At 37.6% G+C, this 25,490-nt stretch overlaps 2 protein-coding genes across 7 annotated transcripts in view; one reads left to right on the plus strand and one right to left on the minus strand.

Annotated features, from left to right (window-relative positions):
• The window catches only part of LOC122293306 (NAD(H) kinase 1-like), a 28,561-nt gene extending 14,600 nt beyond the window's left edge, over positions 1–13,961 (plus strand). For all 6 annotated transcript variants that reach the window (XM_043101845.1, XM_043101847.1, XM_043101848.1 and 3 more), the window contains 7 exons: positions 508–621; positions 1,298–1,392; positions 3,290–3,396; positions 9,362–9,435; positions 10,367–10,445; positions 10,625–10,932; positions 13,317–13,961. In XM_043101845.1, the coding sequence (XP_042957779.1) occupies positions 508–621; positions 1,298–1,392; positions 3,290–3,396; positions 9,362–9,435; positions 10,367–10,445; positions 10,625–10,932; positions 13,317–13,622 (1,083 nt within the window). In that variant the 3' untranslated portion in view covers positions 13,623–13,961. The remainder of the gene's footprint in view (positions 1–507; positions 622–1,297; positions 1,393–3,289; positions 3,397–9,361; positions 9,436–10,366; positions 10,446–10,624; positions 10,933–13,316) is intronic.
• A 1,257-nt stretch (positions 13,962–15,218) lies between these two features.
• On the minus strand, positions 15,219–23,575 carry LOC122293308 (protein RETICULATA-RELATED 4, chloroplastic-like). The gene is made up of 8 exons (XM_043101852.1): positions 22,929–23,575; positions 19,572–19,640; positions 18,284–18,415; positions 18,124–18,177; positions 17,972–18,016; positions 16,629–16,768; positions 15,764–15,889; positions 15,219–15,679 (listed from the first exon to the last, which is right to left on the minus strand). Exons 1-8 carry the CDS (start codon positions 23,472–23,474, stop codon positions 15,643–15,645), a joined length of 1,149 nt encoding a protein of 382 aa, XP_042957786.1. The 5' UTR covers positions 23,475–23,575; the 3' UTR covers positions 15,219–15,642.
• Positions 23,576–25,490: the final 1,915 nt, after the last annotated feature.

Below are 25,490 nucleotides of genomic sequence, written 5' to 3' on the forward strand. Positions count from 1 at the left end.
TTTAACCTAATCTATTGTGTATTTAAAGGTCCTTTTCATGGTTGTTATGATATTGTTGGTTTTAATGTTGTTCTTATTTATTAGGATTGGATTCTCATCTAAAAATTTTCTAGCCCTTATTCCATGGCTCCATACATGCAAAATTAATTTATTAAATGAGACTATTTATTTTTTAGTGCATTAATTCAATCTGATATCTGTTTGAGGCATCAGAACATTTCTATGGTAGCCTGTTAGTCTAGGTATTAATCATTACTATTTGACAATGTTCCTTGTAGAAGGTGTTTAACCTAATCTATTGTGTATTTAAAGGTCCTTTTCATGGTTGTTATGATATTGTTGGTTTTACTGTTGTTCTTATTTATTAGGATTGGATTCTCATCTAAAAATTTTCTAGCCCTTATTCCATGGCCCCATACATGCAAAATTAATTTATTAAATGAGACAATTTTGCAGTATAATTAGCACCTTAGTGTCCAGATTGATATAACTATGTTTCTTAGACAGGCTTCATTTAAACTTTCATGGTGCTGCAAAGGTGAACAAAGTGATCAGCACAAACATGATATTGTCTCTTTTGAAAGAGGCAATATAACTACTGCAGAACGCAGCAGTAAGCAGGTACAGATTATTCTTTATGCAAGAGGCTGTTATTTTACCAAAATAATGTGTCAAATCAATGGTTTTTGCTACTGATCTATCTGTGTTCTCACCTTTACTTTCTTCTAATATAAGGACAAAGTTGCAACACTCTCTTTGAGGGACTGTTAGAATCAGTTCATAGGGAATAAAATGTGGCAGGGCAGGGCAGGGTTGGGTGGGGCCAATGAACTGCCTTGTTTCCGCTTTGGGGATGTGAGGGATTTCCTGTCCTTGCCATTAGAAAAAATTAAATCCCCACCCCTGCCACTTCTTATTACAGCTTTCAAGTCTAAACCTATGTTTCTATTGAACAACCATCAAGTTCAGTAAAATTTTACTCTCAAATTTACATTAAACGTTTTATAAATTATACGACATATATGGTTGATTTTTCCATATCTTAAAAATATGTGAAGATACTTTGTAAGGAAAATATGGGCTTTTGGTGTTGGTGGGTGGGGGTGAACACCTATCCCTCCACCTGCCCCAGTAATGAAAATTCATCCATCTCCATCTTATTTGTGGAATCACTACCTGATGCAGGGCAGGGCAGTCAGATTGGGTCCTGGCTTAATTGGTGTAAATGGACATATTTTTTAACACAGCTTTGCGGTGTGTCATCTATTGTCTAATGTAATAATCATTTTCCTTTCAGATCTCTTTAAGGTGGGAATCAGACCCGCGAACTGTGCTCGTTTTGACCAAACCAAATTCAATTTCTGTTCGAATTCTGTGTGCAGAAATGGTCAGGTGTGAATATAATACTATAATCTCGCATTTTGCATCCTAAGAGCCTTTTTCTGCTAGTTCTTTCAATATAGTGCTGGAGTTGAGTTTCAAGAAATTGCTTTGTTAAGTAAGTTAAGTTTTACTACCGATCAAGAAAAGAAACATAGACATTATCAAGGTACACAGGAAGTATATTACGAATAAACCTGATGAGAGAAGGAAGCTCTGAGAAATTCCTGCAGACATTATACCATATCCTAGTCTAGGATTGACTTTATATTAAATCAGCTACCATTGTCCTAGAACTGCTACAAAGTCTCTTTTTTAACTTCTATTACATGTTTCCTGCTTTTTTATCATCAAATTACGACTACAATGTAATGTGTTACTGGCAAGTGGGTGTGATTACAATTTATTGGACTTTGAGGAGACCTGGGGTAATATTCACTCATGAAAAAGAGAGAGAAAGAGAAAGGAACTGGGTAAGATTCTACATTTTGTATTAGCTCTGAATGAGATTCGACTGTGAAAAATTAGAGAGTGATGAGGGTGTTGTCCTCTTTCTCTCTCTCCAGAAATAATCTTAGACATGGTCCTTAGAAAACACAAGATATTCTATAGCAGCAATCATCAGTCAGTGATGTTATAGATTTTTTCGAATGTGCATTAAGTTAAATGACCTTTGCAACAAATGTTTAATATGATTGGGGCTTCCATCCATCTAACGAACTTTCAGTTATGTAATTTCTTTTGTTACTCGGTGGGTACCCTAGCCACCTGACCTTACCTTATGGTGTCTCTGCACATTCCAAGAACTAAGCATGTGGAGTCCAAATTGATAGGGCCAAACTGTGGCCTTATTGGCTCCTAAGATCTCCATTGGTGTCTATGCATACATGTTTGTGGAGCATATCATTCTTAAAGGAACTCTGTTGTTAAAGTTGGTAACCCTCCAAAGCAATTGAGAGCATTTCATGTGGCATAAAACACTAAGAACAGATGCTGAAGTAGATTGACAAGCTTTACTTTTATAATTACTTAACTATCCTGATGAGGGGTATTTGCTGATCATTGGTTTTCCCTGATAGATGTCACATAGATGCAGGCTTGTCAAATTCAAAACCCGGCGTAGTCTGTGCTCTTGTCCTGATAGACTAATATTGATTACATTACTTTTTTTACCGCATATCTAATTGTCCTAATTTTTCATGGAGTTTTGTACTAATTGTTGGGAAGTGAAGATATTTGCGCTCTGGGTCCTTTTTTTTTTTTTTTTTTACACTTCAATCCTAAATTTTAGTTTCCTCAAGTTATAGTCTAATTTTAAACACTGTTTTTGATCATATGGTTGCATCTAACTAACATAAGTTCTTGTTAGGCTGTTAAAGGTTTTTTTTTTTTTTTTTAATCATATGGATACATCTAAGTAGCATAAGTTCTCGTTAGAAGCCACAAATCCCAAAAACTTAAGATATCAGGAAGTGGGCCAATAATGTGTAACACATGCACACTAATTCTTCCTCTCATGCACAAAGCTGCTTGGTATTTAAGAAAGGATCCTTGGACGTGCAAAATAGAAGAAATCACCAATAGTTGTTTCAAGAGTCTTGAAGACCTCTTACTCAAACCAGCTTTCAAGTCTTGTGATGTTAGAAACTTAATCAGAGAAATTTTTAGCTGTCAGGAATTGTGCCAACAACTTACATTTACCACACGTTTAAGAATACTGGGATAAATTATTTTCATGCTGGCTAGTGGATTATTCATTCTTCTTTCTATTGCTACTTGAATTGTTATACTCTCTCTCTCTCTCTCTCTCTCTCTCTCCAATTAGCTTAAATTGGTTGAACTTTTAGTTTCATATTTTCCTTCAGCGAAATCTTGAGTTGAGAAATAATGTTTTTCTTCTTCTTCCCAGATGGTTGAGAGAGCAGAAAAAGTTGGCAATATATGTTGAGCCACGCGTACGAGTTGAACTTCTAACAGAGTCATCTTACTTCAATTTTGTACAAACGTGGAAAGATGGTGAGCATTGATATTTTTGTAGTTGGAAGATATTATAACGCTATTATTGATTAAATAGCATTTGCTTGTTCCTTCTTCATTAGTTATTTCATGCTGGTGGTCAGACTTTTCCTTGGACTGCCTGTTATAAACTCCTGGAACTTTTAAGGGCAACATTTTTTTTTTTTTATAAATAAACAATTTTATTGATCAAAGAATAGCAAAGCCTGAATTACAACTCTCATGCCCCAACTAGGTAGGCACATTAGCGGCAAGAGAATCTTGAAGGGCCATACCAGTAAAATCTACAACTATAGCCCAACTACAAAGAGTTCTAAAAAATAATAGTTTAAGCTCCTCCAACGATCCTTCCTGGTCTTTGAAAGTCCACTCATTATGCTCTTGCCACAAATACCACATAATGCAAAGAGGGATCATCTTCTACATAGTTTTAATCTGTTGCATGCCTCTTATGCTTGGCCAACTAGCCAACGCTGCCACCATGATTTTTGGCATCTCCCAAGCCATCGCCAATCAAGCGAAAACCTCATTCTAGAGATTGCTATGCCACAATGCAATAGGAGATGATCTACCGACTCTCCCCCTCCTTTGCACATGCAACACCAGTCTGCAATAATGATCCTCATTTTCCTTAGATTATCAGTGGTAAGAATCTTACCCAAGGAGGCAGTCCAAACAAAGAATGAAGCTTTGGGAGGTGATCTGGAGTCAGGAAGGTGCCTTGTGACTCCAGATCTTTCTCCAAGGGAACTAAGTATTGGACTCTGGAGTGAGGGCCTTATAGAAAGAACGAAATGAAAAAATACCTTTGCCTGCTGGAGTCCACCACATGACATCCTCTTGCTGCCTGTTTAGTCTTATAGAATATATGAAACTGTAGAAATTTGCAACGCTACATATTTCCCAGTCCTATACTGCCCTACTAAAATTAATATTCTAAGTAATCCGTACCCCCGATATCTCCATAACATCCGCCACTGAGACTTCCTTAGCACTTGTCATCTGGAAGAGAGAAGGATACAAAACTTTTAATGCCCTGTTACCACACCCAACGTCGCTCCAAAATTTGATCCTGGATCCTGCACCAACCTGGAGCTTAACAAAATGGTTAAACACCCTCCAACCTCTTTTAATGTGTTTCCACAACCCTACTCCGTAGGCCCTCTTGCTTCTCTAGTGCACCAATCCCCCTATAAGCCACCATATTTCTTCTCAATTACCAATTTCCATAGAGAGTCTGGTTCCCTGGCAAATCTCCATAACCATTTGCCTAATAATGCTCGATTGAATACCCTTAGATTTCTAACCCCTAGACCTCCCCCCAAAATAGAACGGCAAACCTACTCCTAGTTAACCAAGTGGAACTTGAACTCAACCCAACCCCCCCCCCCCCCCAAAACAAGAAATCTCGTTGGATCTTCTCAATACAGGTTGCCACACTTGCTGGTATTGGGAATAGAAATAAACAAAATAAGTAGGTAGGTTAGATAGTGTACTCTTTATCAAGGTAATCCTTCCACCTTTTGATAAGTACATTCTTTTCCACCCCGCCAATCGCCGCTCTATTTTCTCAATCACTGTATCCCATATCGAGGGAGCCCTCGAGGCACTCCCCAGTGGAAGTCCCAAGTAAGTCTTAGCGAAGGAAGTTGTCTTACATCCCAAAGTTCTTGCAAAGTGACGAATATTAGGAACTGCCCCGATTGGCACCAATTTTGATTTTTCTAGATTTACCTTCAAACTAGAAACTGCCTCGAAGCAAAAGAGTAGGGCCTTTAGAACTTGCATCTGACTTTGGTCGGCCTCGCACATAATCAATGTATCATCCGCAAACAGTAAATGGGAAATATTAATAATACCGCTATCCAGGGTTCTGATCGGAAAACCATCTATAAGACCATACTCAACCATTGCCGAAAGCATCCTACTTAGAACCTCCATGACTATGACGAACAACGAGGGTGACAATGGGTCCCCTTGTCTCAATCCATGTGAGCTCTGGAAGAAAACTACTGAGACTCCATTTACCAACATAGAGAACTTTGCCGAAGAAATGCACCAATGGATCCAGGCCCTCCATCGCTCCCCAAAACGACACCTTCTGAGTAAATGAAGAAGGAAATCCCAGTTGACATGGTCATATGCCTTTTTCATGTAGAATTTGCACATGATCCATATTTTCCCAGCTTTCAATCTACTATCAAGGCATTCATTAGCAATTAACACTGCATCCAAAATCTGTCTTCCTTTAATAAAAGCATTTTGAGATTGCGTAACAATCTTCCCAATCGCCTCACTCAATCTGTTCGTAAGTACCTTGGAGATTATCTTATACACCCCATTCACTAGACTAATAGGCCAAAACTCCTTAATCTCCGTCGCCCCCACCTTCTTCGGAATCAACGTGAGGAACATGGTTTTAAGGCTTTTTTCAAACTTTCCAGCACAGAAAAACTCCTGAAAAGCCTTCATTAGGTCCTCCTTAATAACTTCCCAACAGTCTTGAAAGAAACCCATAAAGAATCCATCCGGTTCTGGTGCCTTGTCCTTAGCCATTTTTCTCACTACTTTATGAACCTCTCTCCTCCAAGTTCCTTTCCAAGCGTGACGCCACTCAACCTGATGGTATCAAAGTCCATCCTATTCAGTGGGGGCTGCCATCCCACCTGCTCCTCTAATAAGTTCTCATAGAATTCCGCAACATGATTGTAGATTACCTGCTCATCTCTGCACTCCACACCATAAACTTTCAACATCTCAATATTGTTATTTCTCCTATGTGAGTTTGCAATTATGTGGAAGAAACTCGTGCTCTAATCCCCTTTCCTCAACCACAATGCCCTGGATTTTTGACGCCAAGACATCTCTTCTAGTAAAATCAACCTCTCAACTTCTGCAACCAACTCAGACTTCCTATCTTGTTCTACCTGAGTGAGTTGTTGCAACTCTTGAAGCCTCTCGATCTCCTGAATTTCCAACAACTTTATTTTTTTGTTTTCCCCTACATTGTCAAACGACTCCAAGTTCCACACTTTTATATCTCTTTTGAGAGCTTTCAATTTTTCCACAAAAATGAAACTGTGATTACCTTGGAGCTAATAAGAAGACAACCACTGTTTGATCCTATCCACAAACCCTTCCGATTTCAGCCACATATTCTCAAATTTAAATGGCCGACGACCCTTGCGAATACCTCCACAATCAAGCAAAATAGGCCAATGATTCGAACCAATACAAGGCCTACGCTTCTGCCAAACCTCCGGGAGTGGCTTTCCCACTCTGGTGAAATTAGGAACGGGTCCAGTCGAGACCATGATTGATTATTAGACTAAGTAGCGGTACCCCTGGTTAATGGCAAATCTACCAAGTTCAAGTCAAAGATACACTCCGAGAACGCCTCAATTGCTGGCCGTAATCTTCTACTTCCAAAAGCTTTACTTGGGAATCTCACAACATTAAAATCTCCCCCTATACACCAAGGGAGTTCCCACCAGTTATGAATCCCAGTGAGTTCATCCCATAACAAACTTTTGTTCGTGTCTAAATTGGAGCCATAAACACCTGCAAAAGCCCACAGAAAGTTATCGGCGACACTCTTAAATGAGCATGCAACCGTGTAATTTCCAATAAAATCCTCCACCCTCTCCACCACTTTTGTCCCACATCACCACAATCCCTCCTGACACCCCATTAGAGGCCAAGAAAGCCCAATCAACATGGACTCCACTACATAAACTTCGCACAATTCTCCTATCGATAGATTTCAATTTAGTTTCTTGCAAATATACGATGTCCGCCTCCCATTCCTGAATCATGTTTCTAATCCGCAGATGCTTATCAATTGCGTTAAGCCCACAGATGTTCCACAACACAATCTTTGGCTTCATTGAGGAAATGCATGCCACTTCCCTTTTACCCTTCCCCTGCTAGCACTGCCCTCCATATTCATCGACTAAGTCAATCTTTTGAGTTCCCAGTGCTTTGATTCTCCTTTATTTTTTTGTTTATGCCCCGCTTCAATTGCTATGAACAAAGCCAAGAATTGCTCCTCATATCCGTCACACTCAATTCCCACAAATTTCTGGATTTCTTTCACCTTGTGAAAGACCCAGTATGAAACATTTGATTGAGATGGAAAGCAAAAGTTCAACGGGGTAGGCTCCTCCAGCCTACTAATCTGATTTCCATAAGTATCACCCTCCAGTGAGATGTCATCCAATCCCAACTATCCACATACATCAAGGAACACGAAATCACCATCCACGAATGCATAAAATCGTCGGACCCCTCCCCCTCCTCCACCTTAGATTTGAAGAATGGTTGTACAGAAAGGTCCAATTCACCCGCATCCATGTCCCCTGAAATTATTGGCATCGTCTGACCTCCACAAAGCGGGGAGGGACCATCCAAACTCACCGTAGTTGTCAAACTTTGCTTCGGCAGTGAATATTGTTCACACATGGCCGCTAGCACATCACTGGAGTTTCCCACTACCACCGTTGGCAACGTCTGTGGGCTCACCGCTGCCCTATCCGTCGACGGCGAGCACGGTATGATCTCGGGAGCTGTCAAGGCTCCATTACTAAATATCGGGTCAACGGGCTGGGTCGTAGGGCATAGGGGCGAAGCAGGCAGTTCATTAGAAACAAAACAGGGTTGAGTCAGCCCAAGTCCAATTCTCAGGCCTCCACACAAAGGGGCTAAGTTGCCTACAGAGCCGGCTATGGGTTGGGCCCTGTCCACATTTAGGGCCCTCTTTTCTTCAGTCAAAACACAAACGGGTTGGGGCTGGGGCCCAACCTTCTTACACCATTGCGGCCCACCATGGTCATAAAGCCTAAAGCCCCTACCCCTTGTTCCTTTTTCTGCCTCACATCTCCCACTTATTTCCTTTCTCAGCCCGACGTGTCTTCGTACCTCCTCCATCTCCTTCTGCAATTTCTTCAGTTGGCCCTGCAACTCCAGCAAGCGCCTGCTACTCACCCACTTCTCCTACCCTACCATAGACCTGCCATACTTTGAACCCCGTACATGTTGAGGGGCTCAAAGCTCCACCCCATCAATGTAACTTGCGCGTGGCTTGGTCTCGCCGTCGTGAGAACCTCCACGTACGATCGATCGAAAGGTTTCACTTCCCTAGCCCTTCTGTTTGCCTGAGCCAAACTGCTCCTTGTTCTGGGTCATCTCCGCAGCGAGTTCCTTTAGGCTTCTCCATCCCCAGCCACCTGCACCTTTGGGAAAATAGAGTAGGCATTTTCTTCCCATCTAACCATACTCTACAATCGACAAGTGATGCCCACGATTGTTCGCACATTTTTGAGCAACAAAGCTTCTATAACCCTCCTTTATCACCGAATACACCTCCTTTTTCCCTCCTCTCAAGCACTCCTCCAATACATTCACAAACCACAAAACTATGTTACGACTCACTAACACCTCATACTTTTCCTTCCATCCCTGCTCAGAGATACGTATATTAACTCCCTCTTTCACAAGCACAGTCCTTTTAGACTCTACTACTACTCTCTAGACAAAGCCATTTGTGCCACCATAGTAACTACGACGCCGTCAACTTAACAAATTAACATCAACTTCCTATCACGTTTTTTAAGGGCAACATATTTATTTCTGTGAATGTATATATGAGCTCATATATATTTGCACCTTCACTGTTGTCTGCATTTGTTGCAATAAAGGGACCTGATTGCCTTTCTAGCCACCAAAATAAGTGCTTGCCTGAATTATTTTATGATTATGGCTTCCACTGCTGACAGTTGTAAAGTGGAAACAGTTAGCTTGGATTTAAAAGTTAAATCTACTTTGATAATCATACAGCACATGAATGCCAATGGTTACTCATAGATTAATCAATTAATTTTCTCGTATGATGATTATTCCATCTAGCGTTACCTATGTTTGATGTACTGTTGTAATCTTACTCATTATGACTTTCTTATTATTGCAGAGAAGGAAATTTCACTCCTGCATACGAAAGTTGACCTTGTAGCAACTCTTGGTGGGGATGGAACGGTCCTTTGGGTATGTATATTTACTTTTAGCTTTTTTTAAATGATTCATAATGTGTACTGGAATTAAGATCTTAATTAAGGTGATTACCTTCTGTTGCTCCTTATCTTCATCAACTTTGGCACAAGCACAAATGCAAATCTGTTCTTGCTACACTCTTCAGTGGGGTACCTGGTAGTGAAAGCTGTTCTTGTTAGATTTGGTTAATAACATATTCCTCTTAGGGTCTAATGTAAAAGGGAGCACATAATATAAAAATGCAAAATGCTAGTTTTCTAATATGTTACACTGCCAACCTGAAATAAATACATAGACAATAAAATCTGTTATTACTTATCAAAAAAAATCTTGGGCATAAAATCTTTTTTTGCCTATTTCATAGACAATACCCTTTGAACTTAATTTGTAACTTCGACAACACTGTTGCATTGGTTGATTCTCCCCCCCACCCCTTCTCTGTTTTAGTTTTAGTGTGTAATTGTGGCTTACATGGATAAATTACCCAAAGAAAAAAGAAATGGTATATATACCAGCAGACTATTAACATCAATTGAAACTGCAGAACCAAAAAATTTGAATTTTGTATAATTCTGCATTTGTTTCTCTGGCAGTTTTAATTAATTAAAGGGCCTTCTTGTCAGCTTTGACCAGAGTACTGCATTATTTGTTTTCCAGATTTTTCCCCTTCTTGCCTCTTGGTTTGTCCTATTTTATTATCATTATAAGAAAGCTTCTCTAAAATTGATGATTATTCTGAAGGCTGTGTTTATCTCTCAGGGTAAGGCGCAAAATGATTTGTCTAATAATACTTTCGTTAGAGTGGCTCTTATTCTTGGAAATTTGCATTTTCATCAACTTAATTTCATACTAGGCATTGTGATATCTATTTCTGACTCTTTTGCTTTCAAACCATACTTGGCAATTATTCTCTACTCATGTTCAGGCAGCATCCATGTTCAAAGGACCGGTTCCTCCAATTGTTCCATTTTCCTTAGGGTCTCTTGGCTTTATGACCCCTTTCCGTATCCTCCATCTTGTTTAGAGGTGTTTGTTTCTAAAACAATCTGGAAGTTTGATGACACCACTGTAGACATTAACCTTTGCCATCTCTACCTCTCTCTCCATCTTCTTTTTTCTACTTTTTGACCTAAGTGTTTTCTTTCTGTTATCTGACTAAAAGGTGGTCCTTAACATTATTCAGACACTGAACATTACAGAGAATGCCTTGACTCTGTTTTAAAGGGTCCAATTAGTATCACATTACGGCACCGTTTGCAGTGCCACGTTATTAGGGATGCAGCCAAAAATGAGTATGAAACTGAAGAACCAATACTTGTTTTGAATGAGGTTACAATTGATCGTGGAATATCGTCATACCTCACAAATTTGGAATGCTATTGCGATGACTCCTTTGTCACTTCTGTGCAAGGGGATGGGTTAATTTTATCGACAACCTCTGGCAGTACCGCATATTCATTGGCAGCTGGAGGATCAATGGTCCATCCACAGGTATGTTTTTGCTGTCATACCTTATTATCACAACACCATGTTATAGAAATTTAGGTGCATAATATTTCAAGAGAAGTTATTTCATTGTTGATGGAGAATTGCATTATATGTACTGAGGCATACAAGTCACAATATTTATATTTGACTAGTACATTGAATTTCCTTGTTTTTATCTTACAAACGGAATGCCTGTAGTGACTATGGATGATGACTGGCTCTTGCTTAGCAAATTAGTTTGTACATATTTTGACTGCTAGTAATGCACATCTAATGCATGTAGTTATCAGACTGGGACGTGGCCGGGGGGCCACAAGGAGAGAGAGAGAGGGGGGGGGGCTTGGCCTCCCCAAGGCTCTGACGAAAAAAATATATATTATAATCTTACCCAATTTGTATATTTAGTTTTTGATATTTTTGTTCTTGCTCGTCCACAATTCATAACTGGCCCTGACCAATACTCTTAAATGGCCAGTCTTAAGAGGTGACTTGCAAATTGTCAACAATTTTTAATTGGTCTTTCTTATATATCATCAAACTAGAATTTGGTCTCACTTAAAATTTTATGGCAACTACATATTGTTTTCCTGTTTTATTTGAAGAAATTAAATTAGAATATAATATTCACATTAGATTATTTCTCTTTTAAAGTTTGTAATTATCTGGGTGAAACATATTTAACTAAAAAAACCCATATTCACTAGATAGTTGGCTATGTGGTATGGTGATTGCGCTACTTAATACCTTTAGGAGTCCCAACAAGGTTCAGCGGCATAATAGAAAGTGTATTTGTTCTGTGAATAATATGTTACGAACCTGTGCATATCCTCTAAACGTATCTTTCAGAATGAAAATGGTTAAACTAACAACATTGGAGGTGAAACCCATTAAGATTACCAAGGAAAATTGAATGAAAACGAAATATGAGAGAGGGAGAAGAGTCAGCAACGCTTGTTTGCTATTATACAAAAAACAGGTGTCCTTGTGGTATGGCTTTTATTTGTATTTGTTTCATTTTGCATATGCCCTTTGCCTTCGGGTCATACATATTTGGGGAGATTATATAAAAGAGTACTAGAGATTTCTCCCCTACATGTTCCCCGGAAGCAATGATGGCATAACTTCCTGGTCTTGATTGGCTGCTATACATAGAAGGCCATCGATGTTAAGCTAGAAGAGAAGAAAGCAAAAAACAAATAATGATATTTGCCACCAGTTATAAAGATGCCAGCATGATGCTTTCAGTTTCAGGACTTTCTCCACTTCATAAGAAAGAACAGTTCTATACTCAAGCATTCAAACGTTTAAATATTATTAATAATAAATTGCCTGAAATCAAGTATACATCATGGACCTGAGCTCCTTAGCCAAACTTAGGGGTACAGCAGATGACCCCCTTCCTCCTCTTTGTACATAATTTTGAACAATAGGCTGCAGAAATTGTTCGTTGACATTCTGGCGTGCATGCATTGCATGTGCCTGCCTGCTAGCAATCTAAACCCAACAAGAAAATTGGTATCTCCAGGATGTCTCTTTATGTGATTGGGAAGGCCTTGAGAAAAAGGTTGAAGTGAATGATTTGACATGTAGAATTGCAAAATAAAAAAGGGGATGACATAGTTCCTCATTAATAGGTAACCAAAATCTTCTTCAAAATTGGCTCGAAAGCAGAAGATGCTTACTTGTAATCGTCAGATGTAAGGTTATATTCTTATTGATGTTTCTTAGCACTCTAAAATGTTAGGTAAGGAGGGAGACTGAGGGGGTGAAAATGTTCGGGTTTGGCAAGAGCTATGCCAGATTCCAACATTGAAAAGTTCTTATGTTTTGGCCAGCTAAGATAAATGCTTTAACTTAAAAAACTGCAGGATTGCATAATATGGCTGTATAACTAGGCATGAGAGATTGTGCTTGGAGAATAGAAATGAAGACATTGACATGAGCTAGAAATATTGCCACAAATGGGGCAGTTGGAGAGAATTTGGTTTAGAAGTTTTCATTCTCCGGCAAAGAAATCAATGTTCTATTAAATGGTGATGCCATCTTAGTCAATTATGAAAAAATCAGTTAATGTTGAAGACATTGCAAGGTTAAAGAGAAAAAAGTAATAGTGGAATCTGGGTCGAGGCTATGGTTTTAAGGGGTTAAGTTTTTGGATGGTAGGAAAGGGGCATGTTCTTAACTCAAAATTGGCGGAGGAATTATTTCGTTGGGTAGATTCTTCAGTTTAAAGTTACTCATTTAGATTCTACTTTCGGATTTTGTCTTTTTGCAATGAGATTCTGAAAGAGGATCCTCTTTCATAAAAGCTGGGTTTGGAAGTCATTCAATGAGATCTCAAATGCATGTTTTATCAGCCTATCCTTGATTCATTTCTAAAATTGCAGGTCCCTGGCATCCTTTTTACACCAATTTGCCCACATTCATTATCCTTTCGGCCTCTGATATTACCTGAGCATGTGACATTGCGAGTGCAAATACCTTTCAATAGCAGAAGCCACGCGTGGGCATCATTTGATGGTAAGGACAGGAAACAGCTTGCCCCAGGAGACGCTCTTGTGTGCAGCATGGCACCTTGGCCTGTGCCTACAGCTTGTCTGGTTGATTCCACTGGTGATTTCTTACGCAGCATCCATGAGGGCCTTCACTGGAATCTAAGAAAGGTCCAGTCTTTTGATGGTCCCCGTTCATAACTTCCTTTCTCACCTTTAGTTTTTTACTGATAAAGGAAAGCATTTCTAGAGAGTATTTACTTATTTTCGAATGCACACTGCTTAATGTCAACATAGGAGGGACCAAGGGGAATCTGATTTAATTTTTTTCCTCTTTTCTTATTGTTCTTCCCCCATTATGAATGGGGCACTTGATGTGTAATATGCAATTAGAATCATCGGATGTCTGCCTATGATATGAGAAACAGGCATAGATGATGTTTATGATAAGATCATTATTATAGTTGTCAAAGAAATTAAATTTGTAAAGCTACAACTGTTTTACCTAATGAATAAATACAAGAAAATCAAATTGTTAAATGTTTGTAGTAGAGCTCTTAACATGCTCAATTAGCCTATAATGTTTCACTCTAGGTTTGGTTTCTTTTGCTTCTCACTTCTCTTCCTCTCCTCCATACAAACTGTTCCAACTTTTTTTAAGTTGGTATTTTGTACATTACACTATTCATTAGTACTACCATTGGGGATTCTTCAAGTTGTCTTCCCACTTTCGAAACATTGGATTATTGAAATCCTTGAAATTTTCGATCATCTGAGAAGCTTTTGTCATCTTGCATCATGAAACCCTAAAGTAGGGATATTGCCAATAGAATGTTGATGAGCAGCAGTTTGTTTACTTGTCACGTTTCAAAATTTGTAAGATAACTTGATAGACTACTAACTTGATAGACTACTAACTTGATAGACTACCTAGCTTTTGCACCGTCCAAATGGAATTGGACCTTTCATGTAACAATAATCCTCAGATAAAAAAAATAGCAGAAGGTAATCTGGTCAGAAAGCAATATACATATTGATAAGATATAGTTCGTAAATGAGAAATGATATTTGGTGGGATTGCAAGCCTGCACACTCTTTACTAAATAGTGAGTAAATTTGATATTGACATTAAAATAAAATAAAATAAAAAATTATTTTTTAATAATAAATTTTATTTTTGATTAAATGAGTGCGCGAGTGAGAGTTGTACACACCCTAAGACTATAGCATTAGTCTTCATATGACGATGAGTACATAATATTACATTGTGAAAAATATTTTAACCACAAAAGGATTACATAAAATTAAACCTACAAACTTATATAACTTGATTTGATATATTAAATTGTAAAATTATATTTATAATAAAGTAAATCTAACAAATTTCATGAAACCACATCAATTTATAGATTTACTTTACATAATCTTTCTGTATTTATAGCAATTCTCATCCATTGTGCTTGTCAATTTTTTGATACGATATAGCTGATAATTTTTCCTTTAGTAACGATGGGAAAATCACTTCTACAACTCTACATTAATTGGAATGTGATTTTATAAAACTGAAATTATTTTTTATGAAATGACATGAATTGGTTGATTGTAATATGAGTTGTAAAATGATTGTAAAACGATTGCATTTATATCATTACCCCTTATATGCTCTTATGATATTTCGGACACCTCAAAAAAAAAAAAAAAATGAAGACGAAGAAGAAGAGAGAGAGAGAGAGAGAGAGAGAGAGGTTGAAGGATGTCTTCTTTCCCTTCAACTACCATATAGATTGAGCTATAGAATTCTCAGAATAATAGATGTTGCAGTCATTAATCGGTGAAAACAAGCCTATTCTTGAATCAAACATGGTAAGGATTATCCAAAATAAATTAAAATAAATTCCAAAAACCACTCCATTTGAGCAGATTTATTTGTTTCATGGTACCTTTGATGCAAGTCCTAATTTCTTTGGTGAAATTATACCTACCTTGCCTGAAAGCCTTGCCAAGGTGGTAGAGTTCATTGCAAGGAAAAAAACGTTACCGATGAGAAAAAGCATCTCAAATACAAACTGTCAGCTCAGCTTGCACAGTTTTGAGGCCTGTATATAATCCGAGAAACACCCAACTCAACATCAATTCACCTAATTCATGAATCATGAACGGTTTTATAATGGAGCGAAACTTAATCAAATGTTAAATGCAACCGTGGTTTTGCTTCTGGGCATTATTGTATTCCTATCCAACGAGCATAATCCACCCACCTGCCAAGGCAAAGTGAGAAAGAGTGAGTAGTTGTGGGGAGAAATAATTCCGCAACGACATGTCAGAGAAGAGATAGTCCTCACAATAATGAACCCAAGTATGTGTTCCCCGTCCGAACAGCAAAGGAAATGGCACCTAGCATAAGTTTGTGCTTGTGTAGCAAGGGTTCCAGAATCCGCTGTTCAATCACACCAGCTAAGACTTGGTATCTGTCAACAGAATAGCACAAGTGTTAAGTACTTTATGTCCAAACCAAGTACTCTGCTCTATTTTACAGTAAAATGCAAGATTTTTATTTTATTTTTATAAGCAATAAATCTTCATCAATAAGTGCAACCCAAGCACGCAGGGAGTATACAAGAGACACACCTATCTACAGGATGAAAAGAATACTAAAAATACATGCAGGTTAAATCCATTAAGTCTAGAGACACGGTCTAAAGGAAAAGAGTGTGGATAAAGAAATTCTTAAGCTCCTCCAACCTTGTACGTTGTATTATTTCTCACATTCCAAATGTGCCACATGTGGCAGATAAGGACCATCACACTAAGATGCAATGACATCTTTACAGTCCTACAACATAATCTATCTACCCCAATAACGGTTGAGACTCTGTAATCATGCAGGACCTATTTTTTGAAAGGATAGACCAGAAAGGTTTTGGAAGTGTTTGAAAAGTGAAGATAGTTTTAAGAGGTTTCAATTGGATTATCATAACTTCATAGTCATAATTGGACATTCCCATTTCATTTTCAAAATGATAAATATACAGTCGATAATCATATTGAATCATCAACATCATACCATATAAATCTGTAAATGATTATAAAATTTTTTTTTGATAGGTTGTAAATGATTATAAAATTAAAAACAGTAGCTGCATGAACTGGTAGATAATCAAAAGCCAAGTCACAATAATTGATATTAACTAATTAAAACCTACATACCGAAGATTGCTAGATATTGCCATATAGACACCATATGCAGCGCTTGTGGATAGTATAGGCACATTTTCCACTTCAACTGGAGAAGACTTATCAACAGCTTTCCTTGCATTGATCAATGCATTTGTAACAGCTGTCCCAACCTTAATTAAGCAAAATGAATTGCAAAATGAATTAAACACCGGCATTTTTTGTTAATGGTGTTTTTACTTGCATAAATTTTTCTTAAGAGAAGATGAAAAGTTAACCTTTGCAACAAAAGAGAGAGAACGATTAATATTAGTCAACTCTAAAAAAGAAGTGGTCTAGTAATAAAACACATTATTCCCCTGGCTATTGTTTTGAGAATATGTACAAGCTTACCATGGCCTTACAAAATTGCTAGAATGAAATTTTGTCCTTTCTTTTAATCTGCCTCAATCCGTCAAATTTTGGTTGACAATTGGCATAACTATTGCAATTTAACATCCCTAGACAACATACAGAACAAAACTATAATGTGGAAACATGAAGCCATGTTAGGTAGGAAGATAACTAGTCCACATGAGTCATAACAAATTGACAATAAACTTAGTCAAGCTGGATACAACACTTAGAAATTAATATAGGTTGGCCCAATACATGCTTTTGTGGGTAACCGTTCATTTGGACATGGGTTGCACCTAAACCACCCAACTAGTCCAAATCCAAACCTTAGGTACATATGCCACTGACAACAATATCCTCGACATTTTGATCTAAAATATGGAATAAGAAATAAGAAAAAATAGTGATTGCAGCAGTTCTGACACTCCCATGACATACTAGAGCTTTTCTCCCTTTCATTAATAAAAGAGCACCAGGTTAGTAGTTATGAGTAGACATCAAATCATCAGAGTCCATTTGACAATGTCATTATATCAATTACATTACTTCATGACTTCATGCAGAACAGATCACACAAGTGACAGATATTTGGATGTTTCACCCAACAAAACATTGTGAATACAAAATGGTATAATCCTAAACTAGTAACTAATATACCGAACCTCCCACACACAAAACAAAAAAGTAAATAACAAATTAGTTACCGTGTATAGTGCACCAGTAAGCAGCGTGAATTTCTATAGGAGCTTCATTTAACCATTTCACAACAACAAAAATATAATGCCTAATGATGAAGCATTTTACACAGGATCTCTCCACTGACAGAAGACCAAAACTTGCAAGAGAACCCATATAAGAGCATAGGAAAGAGAACACTCTTTCCTGATCAATGATGAAACAATTCAAATGCAGCATTGCAGAACATAGAGCAAAAAGCTGTCTAAATGGAAGAACCTCCCTAGAGAAATATGACTACTAACCAGTGATGAAGCTGTGCCAACTGCAAAAAGCTTTGCCCCATTACGCTACACAAGCAAAACCAGCAAATGTAAACGTGTGATTCACTTGAAACCCAAAATATCGGGATCCATTTAGGCAGAATATATGCAAGTCACTAAAAATATTTGCTTACCAATACTGCCCCTAATCTCTGCAAAAATGAATATGATGTTCCAGCAAGGGCAACCTGTGGACAGAATTTGAGGACCACGCAAGTAAATGTATATCCTTAAGTCAAATAATCTGGGCAACTTTCAAGTAACAGCATTAATCTATGGGGAAAAAACTGTAACCTGGAATGCATTATCGGGGCAGTTATGTAAGAACTTGGCAATTGCTCCTGCACTAATTGCAAGTGGTGGACGTAGAGAAACAGTAGGGGCAGGAAGATAAACAAGCATAAAATCTGCACATATGGCCATTACCTAAGAAAAGGTAATGAGAGGAAGTACATTCCAAATAAAAAGTGAGAATTTCCGCAAAAGATACTCTGAAGAATGAATAAGATATAATTATAAAACACACACACACATTCGCTGAGACAATTTAGGTTACCCAGATGGTGTGTTTTAAATGGTTCAGATTTTGTAACCTCGATATTTTATTTTGATAAGTATTTTCTAACCTCAATATTTACCACTTTCAGATAAAAAAATCTGAACAATATAATTTTAAAAAATCAATTACTTAAAAAAAGGAGCCCCTGAATCCCATGACAAATCCATGGCATCAAGCATTTCAATAATTTTCCCTAAATATTCAATTAATTCCAACTTTTTAAGAGTGTCTAGTTCTTTTCTTATTGGCACCGGGTGTTCGGAACAAAGTGTCGACAAATCCACAGCATCAAGCATATCAATAATTTTCCCTAAATATGTGATTAATTTAACTTTTTTAGAGTGTCTAGTTCTTTTTTAATTGGCACTAGGTGTTCGGAACAAAGTCTCAACTAATCTTCATATTGCATAGGCTCTTGGCAAGAAATTTCCTGCAAGTACATATTAGGTAATGCAGGGTAATTCCCTCAATCTAATGCCCCCTAAAAATTGTTTGCACCCAAAGGTTCGAACCTTAGACCTGAAGGGAGCATGCCACCAAGACTAAGGCTCCTACCACTTGAGTCAACACCTAGGTGTTTAGAGTGTGTAGTTCTTGAATATGAAACAATTAGAAATGAATGAAACCAGAAAGGCCAAAGCCTTTTATATTGGATAATCTGTGCAGAGGAGGCACCTCATGAGGGCCTCATGTATTATACACCACATGGTGCCTGAGTATATTAAACTAATTCAAATGGATCACAGCACATTTATGATATAATACAAGATTCCCAATGAACATAGTGTGTGTAGATAATATATCTTTGCTCCTATATAAATGAAAATACATCAAGGACCACTCCTGGATCATACCCAGATGCATATAATGATGAAAGGTCAAGCTCACTGTGATATTAAATTACAAGAGGCCAATATGAGATGAGCCAGCAACATTGACAACATATGCAAATGAATTACTGTAAATAATGTGTAGGGCAGATGGAAATTAATCGGACATATATTTGATGAAAAAAACCCATACCACATCTGCAAAAACAATTTCCAGCTCATTGAAAAAATTCTCTCTCCGACGTTCATACTCTGCAGCAGTCTAGAAAATAAATCAAATAAAAATAGGGGTAAACATGTAACTAAAACAAATAAAGGGTAAACTACATTGCACTGGAAGTGGGGCAGGGAGAGAGAGAGAGAGAGAGAGAGAGAGAGAGAGAGAGAGAGAGAGAGAGAGAGAGAGAGAGAGCAGTCCAATCTTAATTTAGACCTGTTTTCCAACAAATTAACATAACTAGGTGTGCAGCAAAACGGATACTTCTCCAGTTTGCCATTATGATAAGATGAGATTACGATTACCTCAGCTTCCTCAGATTCATCAGGCTGAGATTATGGTTAGCTCAGGAACCTTAGATTCCTCAGGTTTCTACTATTACCTAGTTTGCATTTAGATGTTTCTCTGGTATACTTTGTAATTGGGGCTATGCCTATTTCCTTGATTCAATAAAAATTCTTACTAATTATAAAAAAAAAAAAAATCATGCTGAGTTTTGCCTCAGTCCACCGCATTCCTTTTTTTTTTTTTTTTTTCCTGAAGTTTATCATCTACCTAATCGACAATTCCAAGTAGCTTAAAATTAAATTCAATGTCCGTCCGAAGGCAATATTACATCTTCCTTCAATATTGTAAAAAGTATACGTAAAAATTAAATCCTTCGTCCTTTCAATTAAATAGTGAAAAGAACTTTATCATTTGCAATGTTTTTATTTCCTAATAATCTCCCTTTTTTCTAGAAAACCCAAACACATCCATCCCACCACCACCCCTCACCCACCATCGACCTGCAAGTGACACCTCACCTCTGTCACAAACGAGGCCGACGAGCCCCAGTGTTCTCACTAAGGGCCGTTTGGCATCGGTCCTCTCCAGTGAACTGGTTTTTTCACTATTTCTCTTTGTCGGAGGTGTCAACAACTGTTGCTGTGCATCTGCCTTAGCCATTGCCACAAACTTGACCGATAGACTCCGGCGATTCCATTGAGGAGCCTCCAACGTCAGTCCTCCTCCATCGATCTGGAGTTTTCTTCTCCAGCAACCTATGACCTAAGCCTTTGCCTCCGCCACTGCCACAGACTTGATCAACAAACTTCGGCAACTTCATTGTGGGGCCTCCAACGTTGGTCCTCCTCCAGCAACTGGGAGTTTTCTTCTTTTTTTTTTTTTTTTTTCCATTAACACAATTAAGTGGCACTACGGCTCCATTGCAATGGGCACAAATCTGCTTTTTTCCTTAAGAGGATGAAGCGGGAGCAATAGGATATCTCTGATTTGGGATTTGGGATCTAGGATCTGACAATAACGACATGCGATGTGGATTTGTCTCAGTTGGAAGGCGAGAGGTGGTTAAAAATGGAATAAAAAACTTTCGTTTTTATGAAAGAGGAAGGAAATAGATTTTGTATCTCTAAACATAGCAAAATGATAGCTAAGTTCATGTGTCTAGGTGAGATGGTAGCTTCGTGGGTGGCTAAGGGGATTGAGGTTTGTTTAGAAGTTAACTGTCATGAAGGCTTCTTCAGAGAGCTAATGATGGGTAATTGAGTATTTATCATTCAATATCATGTTAATGCAAGGGGCAGCTTTTTGCAACTCAAAATTCTAGAATGAAAGGAGGAAAGGTTTGTTGGTGATTCCGGAGGGCGCAAATGGCATTGGATGGAAAGGCTTTCTGCAGTCCATTCGAATTGTTACTGGGTCCAAAGCCACTATTCCTAAGCATGCAAATAGTGGGGAGTTCGTTGATGGAAAAACAATGGAAAGGCCCTTCGTCAGTCAAATGTGCTTCTTACGCTGCAGTGTTGAGGTCAATGGCGAGGAGTCCGGCCGAGATCAGCTCAACGGCAGAAGGAAAGGGTAAGGCACTTGTAGGAGACAAAGGCTGTCAAGTGACATCAACATAAATGGAGAGGGTCTTGTGGGATGTCAAAGCTCAATTGAAGGGACTTATGGAGTATGTGAGAGATCTGATGATTAAAGTGGATAAGGGGCTGGACTTAGTCGTGGGTTTGGTTGGTGGGTCGAGATGGATGAGGGAGGGCGGGGGGTAGATCCTTCAATTTGAAGGCCACAAGTGTGCCGACAAAGGGCGTTTCAACACCGTCGCAAATAGGGTCATTGGACGCTAGCATCTTTGTCCATGCCAGTGTCACTATGCCTCCTAAGAGAGCAGTAAGGCTTCAGGCACCAATTGCAAATGGGATTGGTACTTCTATCCAGGGTTCATTTTTAGTTGAAGATGGGGGATCCCTTCAGGGTCTTGAGTGCTTTGGAAGAAACATTCGAGCCTCTTTTAGAAGATGCAAACAAGGTAACAAAAGGTAGTGCTTCCCCTACCTGTTCTATGTCTCCTGAGGGAGTAGTAGGGTCTGACAAAGTGGAACAGCAAGGATCGTCAGGGGTGGAGCACGTACAAGCAAGGTTGATGGAGGGGAGGAACCTGTAATGGTGACAGAAACAATGGACAGCAACCATATAGCTGTCGAGCAACCATATGGCGGGAATGAAATTATTGGTTCGTCATTGGTGCCTCGTGTGGAAGAAGGTTTAGAGTCAGGAATGTAGTTGGGTACTGTGTTTGGGGATAATATTGTTCTCCTGGTTTCTCTTCCTCCAATAAACAGCGGGTTCACCATCGGATTGGGTTCTAAATAAAGTTAACGGGTTTCAGCAAATCCTAAGGCTTTCACATAGAAAATATGAAGATCAATTTAAAGCACTACTCACTGCGATTTAGGCGAGCCACGGACTTGAAACCAAATCAAATTTTAAGAAAAGTAGGGAGTTAAAGTGTCTTTCATGGGCAATCAACTACAATGCTAAGGGAGGTAGCTCAAATTGAGGGAAGACTTCATGGGCTTTTTCGGTCATTAGGGGCTCTCTAATAGGTGTTTTCTTGTATACGTCCAGTGTACTTGGTTACTCTTACTGATATATCAAATATTTTTACTTATCAAAAAAAAAAATTAAATATTGAATCAACTTGCCATACGCTAAAACAGTTTTAGAAAGAAGAAAAAAACAGCTTGTTCATGTATCACCCCCAAAAGTTCCTTTCCATCATTCTTTCCGCAAATTCTAAGGTTCAACTGAAAACAAATCTCATCTCATTTCCAAATGAGCAAAATGAATAAGAATCACCTACATTACACATAAGCATACGAATATTATATCGATATCAGAAAACAATATATAAAAGTCTTCTGTAAACCTAGAACATATAAAAATGACACATTGACTAGTTCAAAATAATAAAAATAAAAACTTCAATGTCAAGCTCAAAGAAAACCGGAGAGAGAGAGAGAGAGAGAGAGAGAGAGAGAGAGAGACCTTAGTGAAGATCCCGACGCCGCACTCGATCCCAACCTTGGCGAGGAAGAGGTCGTCCGCCAATAGACGCTCCTTGAATCCACCGAACTGCATCAACCAGCGGAACACCCCCGATTTCTCCAGTTCCAAGAACCGCTCGACCACGGACCCGGGGATCCTCCCGGCCTCGATCGCAGCCCTCAGGTCCTTGGGCAAGCTCTCCAAGAGCCTTCCCGCCTCCGCCAGCACCATGATCGCCTCCTTTCTGTTCTTGTCCCCCGCATTCTCCGCCCCTCCCCAGCCGTCTCCGCCGTTGTTACCGTTGTTACCGTCATTTTTGTTCCTGTTTCCATCGTCTCCATCATCTCCGCCGCTCAAAACGGCATCATTAGGGATGGAGAAAGGCGTGAAGAGTTTCCGGTGGTGGCGGAGAGCGGGAGTGGGTGATACAGTGAGTCCGAGACGTATAACAGACGAGGAAGAGGAGGAGGCAAATGGACGGTGGGGTTCGAATTTGGGGAGAGAACGAAGAGAGAGGGAGGGGTTGAAGCAGAAGGCGATCGCCATTGATGCTCGCTCTGGTTGGCTGCTCCTTCGCGTTGCACTCTCTCTTTCTTCGTATTAAAGTTGTGTGGGCGATTCCTCCTAGGAAGCTGAGCTGAGAGTCTCAGACCTTTTAGAATTTACAAAGGGTTTTGTCCTTTTGTTCACAATGCCTTTCCCCACCTTCTTTGTATCACGCTCTCAAAGAGGAATTCTTAATTATTTTTATAATTATGTTAATAATATATTATTATATTTAAATTATTTATATAATATTAATTTTTAGTAACATAATATATAAGACGGTGCTACTCTGCCGTCCAGAGTGGACCGCCTCTTTTGATTGCATGATCTTTTTTGTCTTTTCAGATTTATTAATATATTTAAATATTTTTAAAAAATATAAAAAAATACTAATATACTTAAAATCACTTCTTTAATTACTAAATAAAAAAAAATTTGTAACAAGTAGTCACTTTGAGGGGATACGGGGAGAGGGCATCATAGTTTTTCCTAATATATAAGCGCGTCGCATCAAGTACTAAATAATTTCTCATTATAAATATTTATATATATATATATATATATATATGTTTCTATTTGCTTTCAAGTTAATAAATAAAGTATAAATTTTGTTTTAATAATGAATTATTTTACATTGGTTAGAGTATACATTCTCTAATATTTTTTTAATTGGTAAATTTTATTTTATTTTTTAATCATTAAAAGATGCCTCTCATTTATTCATTCATTCATTATACATGCGGGTAATTATAATAGCATTAAAAGTAGGAATAGCATTAAAATTAGGAATAAATATTTATAGTCATTTGTAATTTTTTTAATTAGTTTAAGAAAAATTAATTAAAAATTAATTAAAAATAAGTACAGTATGTGGTGTATGATGATAATGAATATAATTTTTCTTAACTTAATATCTTTATCCAACTTAATATTCATGGTATTAGTATCTTTTAAAGTCTTTGTTTAAAATTTTAAACCAATAAAAAAAAAGATAATTAAATAAAATAAATTTCATAATATTTACTGAATTAAATATTGACAAAAAAAATGTTTCGTGCTTTAATACTCTCACTCTAAGTTTAAAAGCCCTAGAACTTTTTATTCATGTTCTCCTGACTATTTTATTATATTTATAATTAATATTACTTTTAGGTTATTGTAAATAATCTTTTAATTTTAGAAAAACAAAATGGAACTTCAAAATAATTAGGACTGTCAAGAGCGTGTGGACCACGGCGCGTGAGAAACATTGGAGATGTTGTTTGTGGGTTGGTGAGTGTGGAGTCTTGACTGTATGTTAGTTGTGCCAGCGGGATCGTGGGGTCCGGTTTTAAGTTCGGTGTTATTTTATCCGACTTTGCTACGTCATGCAGTCGACGTGCAGTCGACTATACAGAATGAATAAAAAGTTATAAAAATAATTTTTTTTATGTAGGTCCTGTATTAATTTTTTTACAACCAACTGCACGCTGACTGCATCTGTCGACTGCAAAAAATATTTCTCTATTTTATCATATTTCTATGACCTGAAACCTTAATTTTATTTCTTTCACACCTCCTTATATTTATTTAAATTTCTTTAACCATTCTCTTGGTATAAAAAAATAATAATAATATTCACAGTCATAATTTTATAAGTATCGTAATTTTTTTAAAAAAATAAATTAATATAAAATTTATATAAAAAATTAATTTTTAATTATAAATCTTATTTTTTTAAATAATTATATGACATTTATATATTTCACAATTATGTGTATTATTATTTTTATAAAAATCATATTTCATATAGGTAAATAAATCAATGATATATGAAAAAATATAAATATATAAATGGAAATATAAATGTAATAATAGATCAACATCTGTGAAAATTTGCATCTGAATTTTAAGATCTTAAATAGAAAAAGGATAAACACATAAAATATATTTCTATAACTATCTCGTTGGATATATACACATATATATATATATATATATATAATTTATTAGTTTATATTAATATTATTTTATACG

This window comes from Carya illinoinensis, chromosome 14 (assembly GCF_018687715.1).
Source record: "Carya illinoinensis cultivar Pawnee chromosome 14, C.illinoinensisPawnee_v1, whole genome shotgun sequence".
In the NCBI taxonomy this organism is placed as follows: domain Eukaryota; kingdom Viridiplantae; phylum Streptophyta; class Magnoliopsida; order Fagales; family Juglandaceae; genus Carya; species Carya illinoinensis.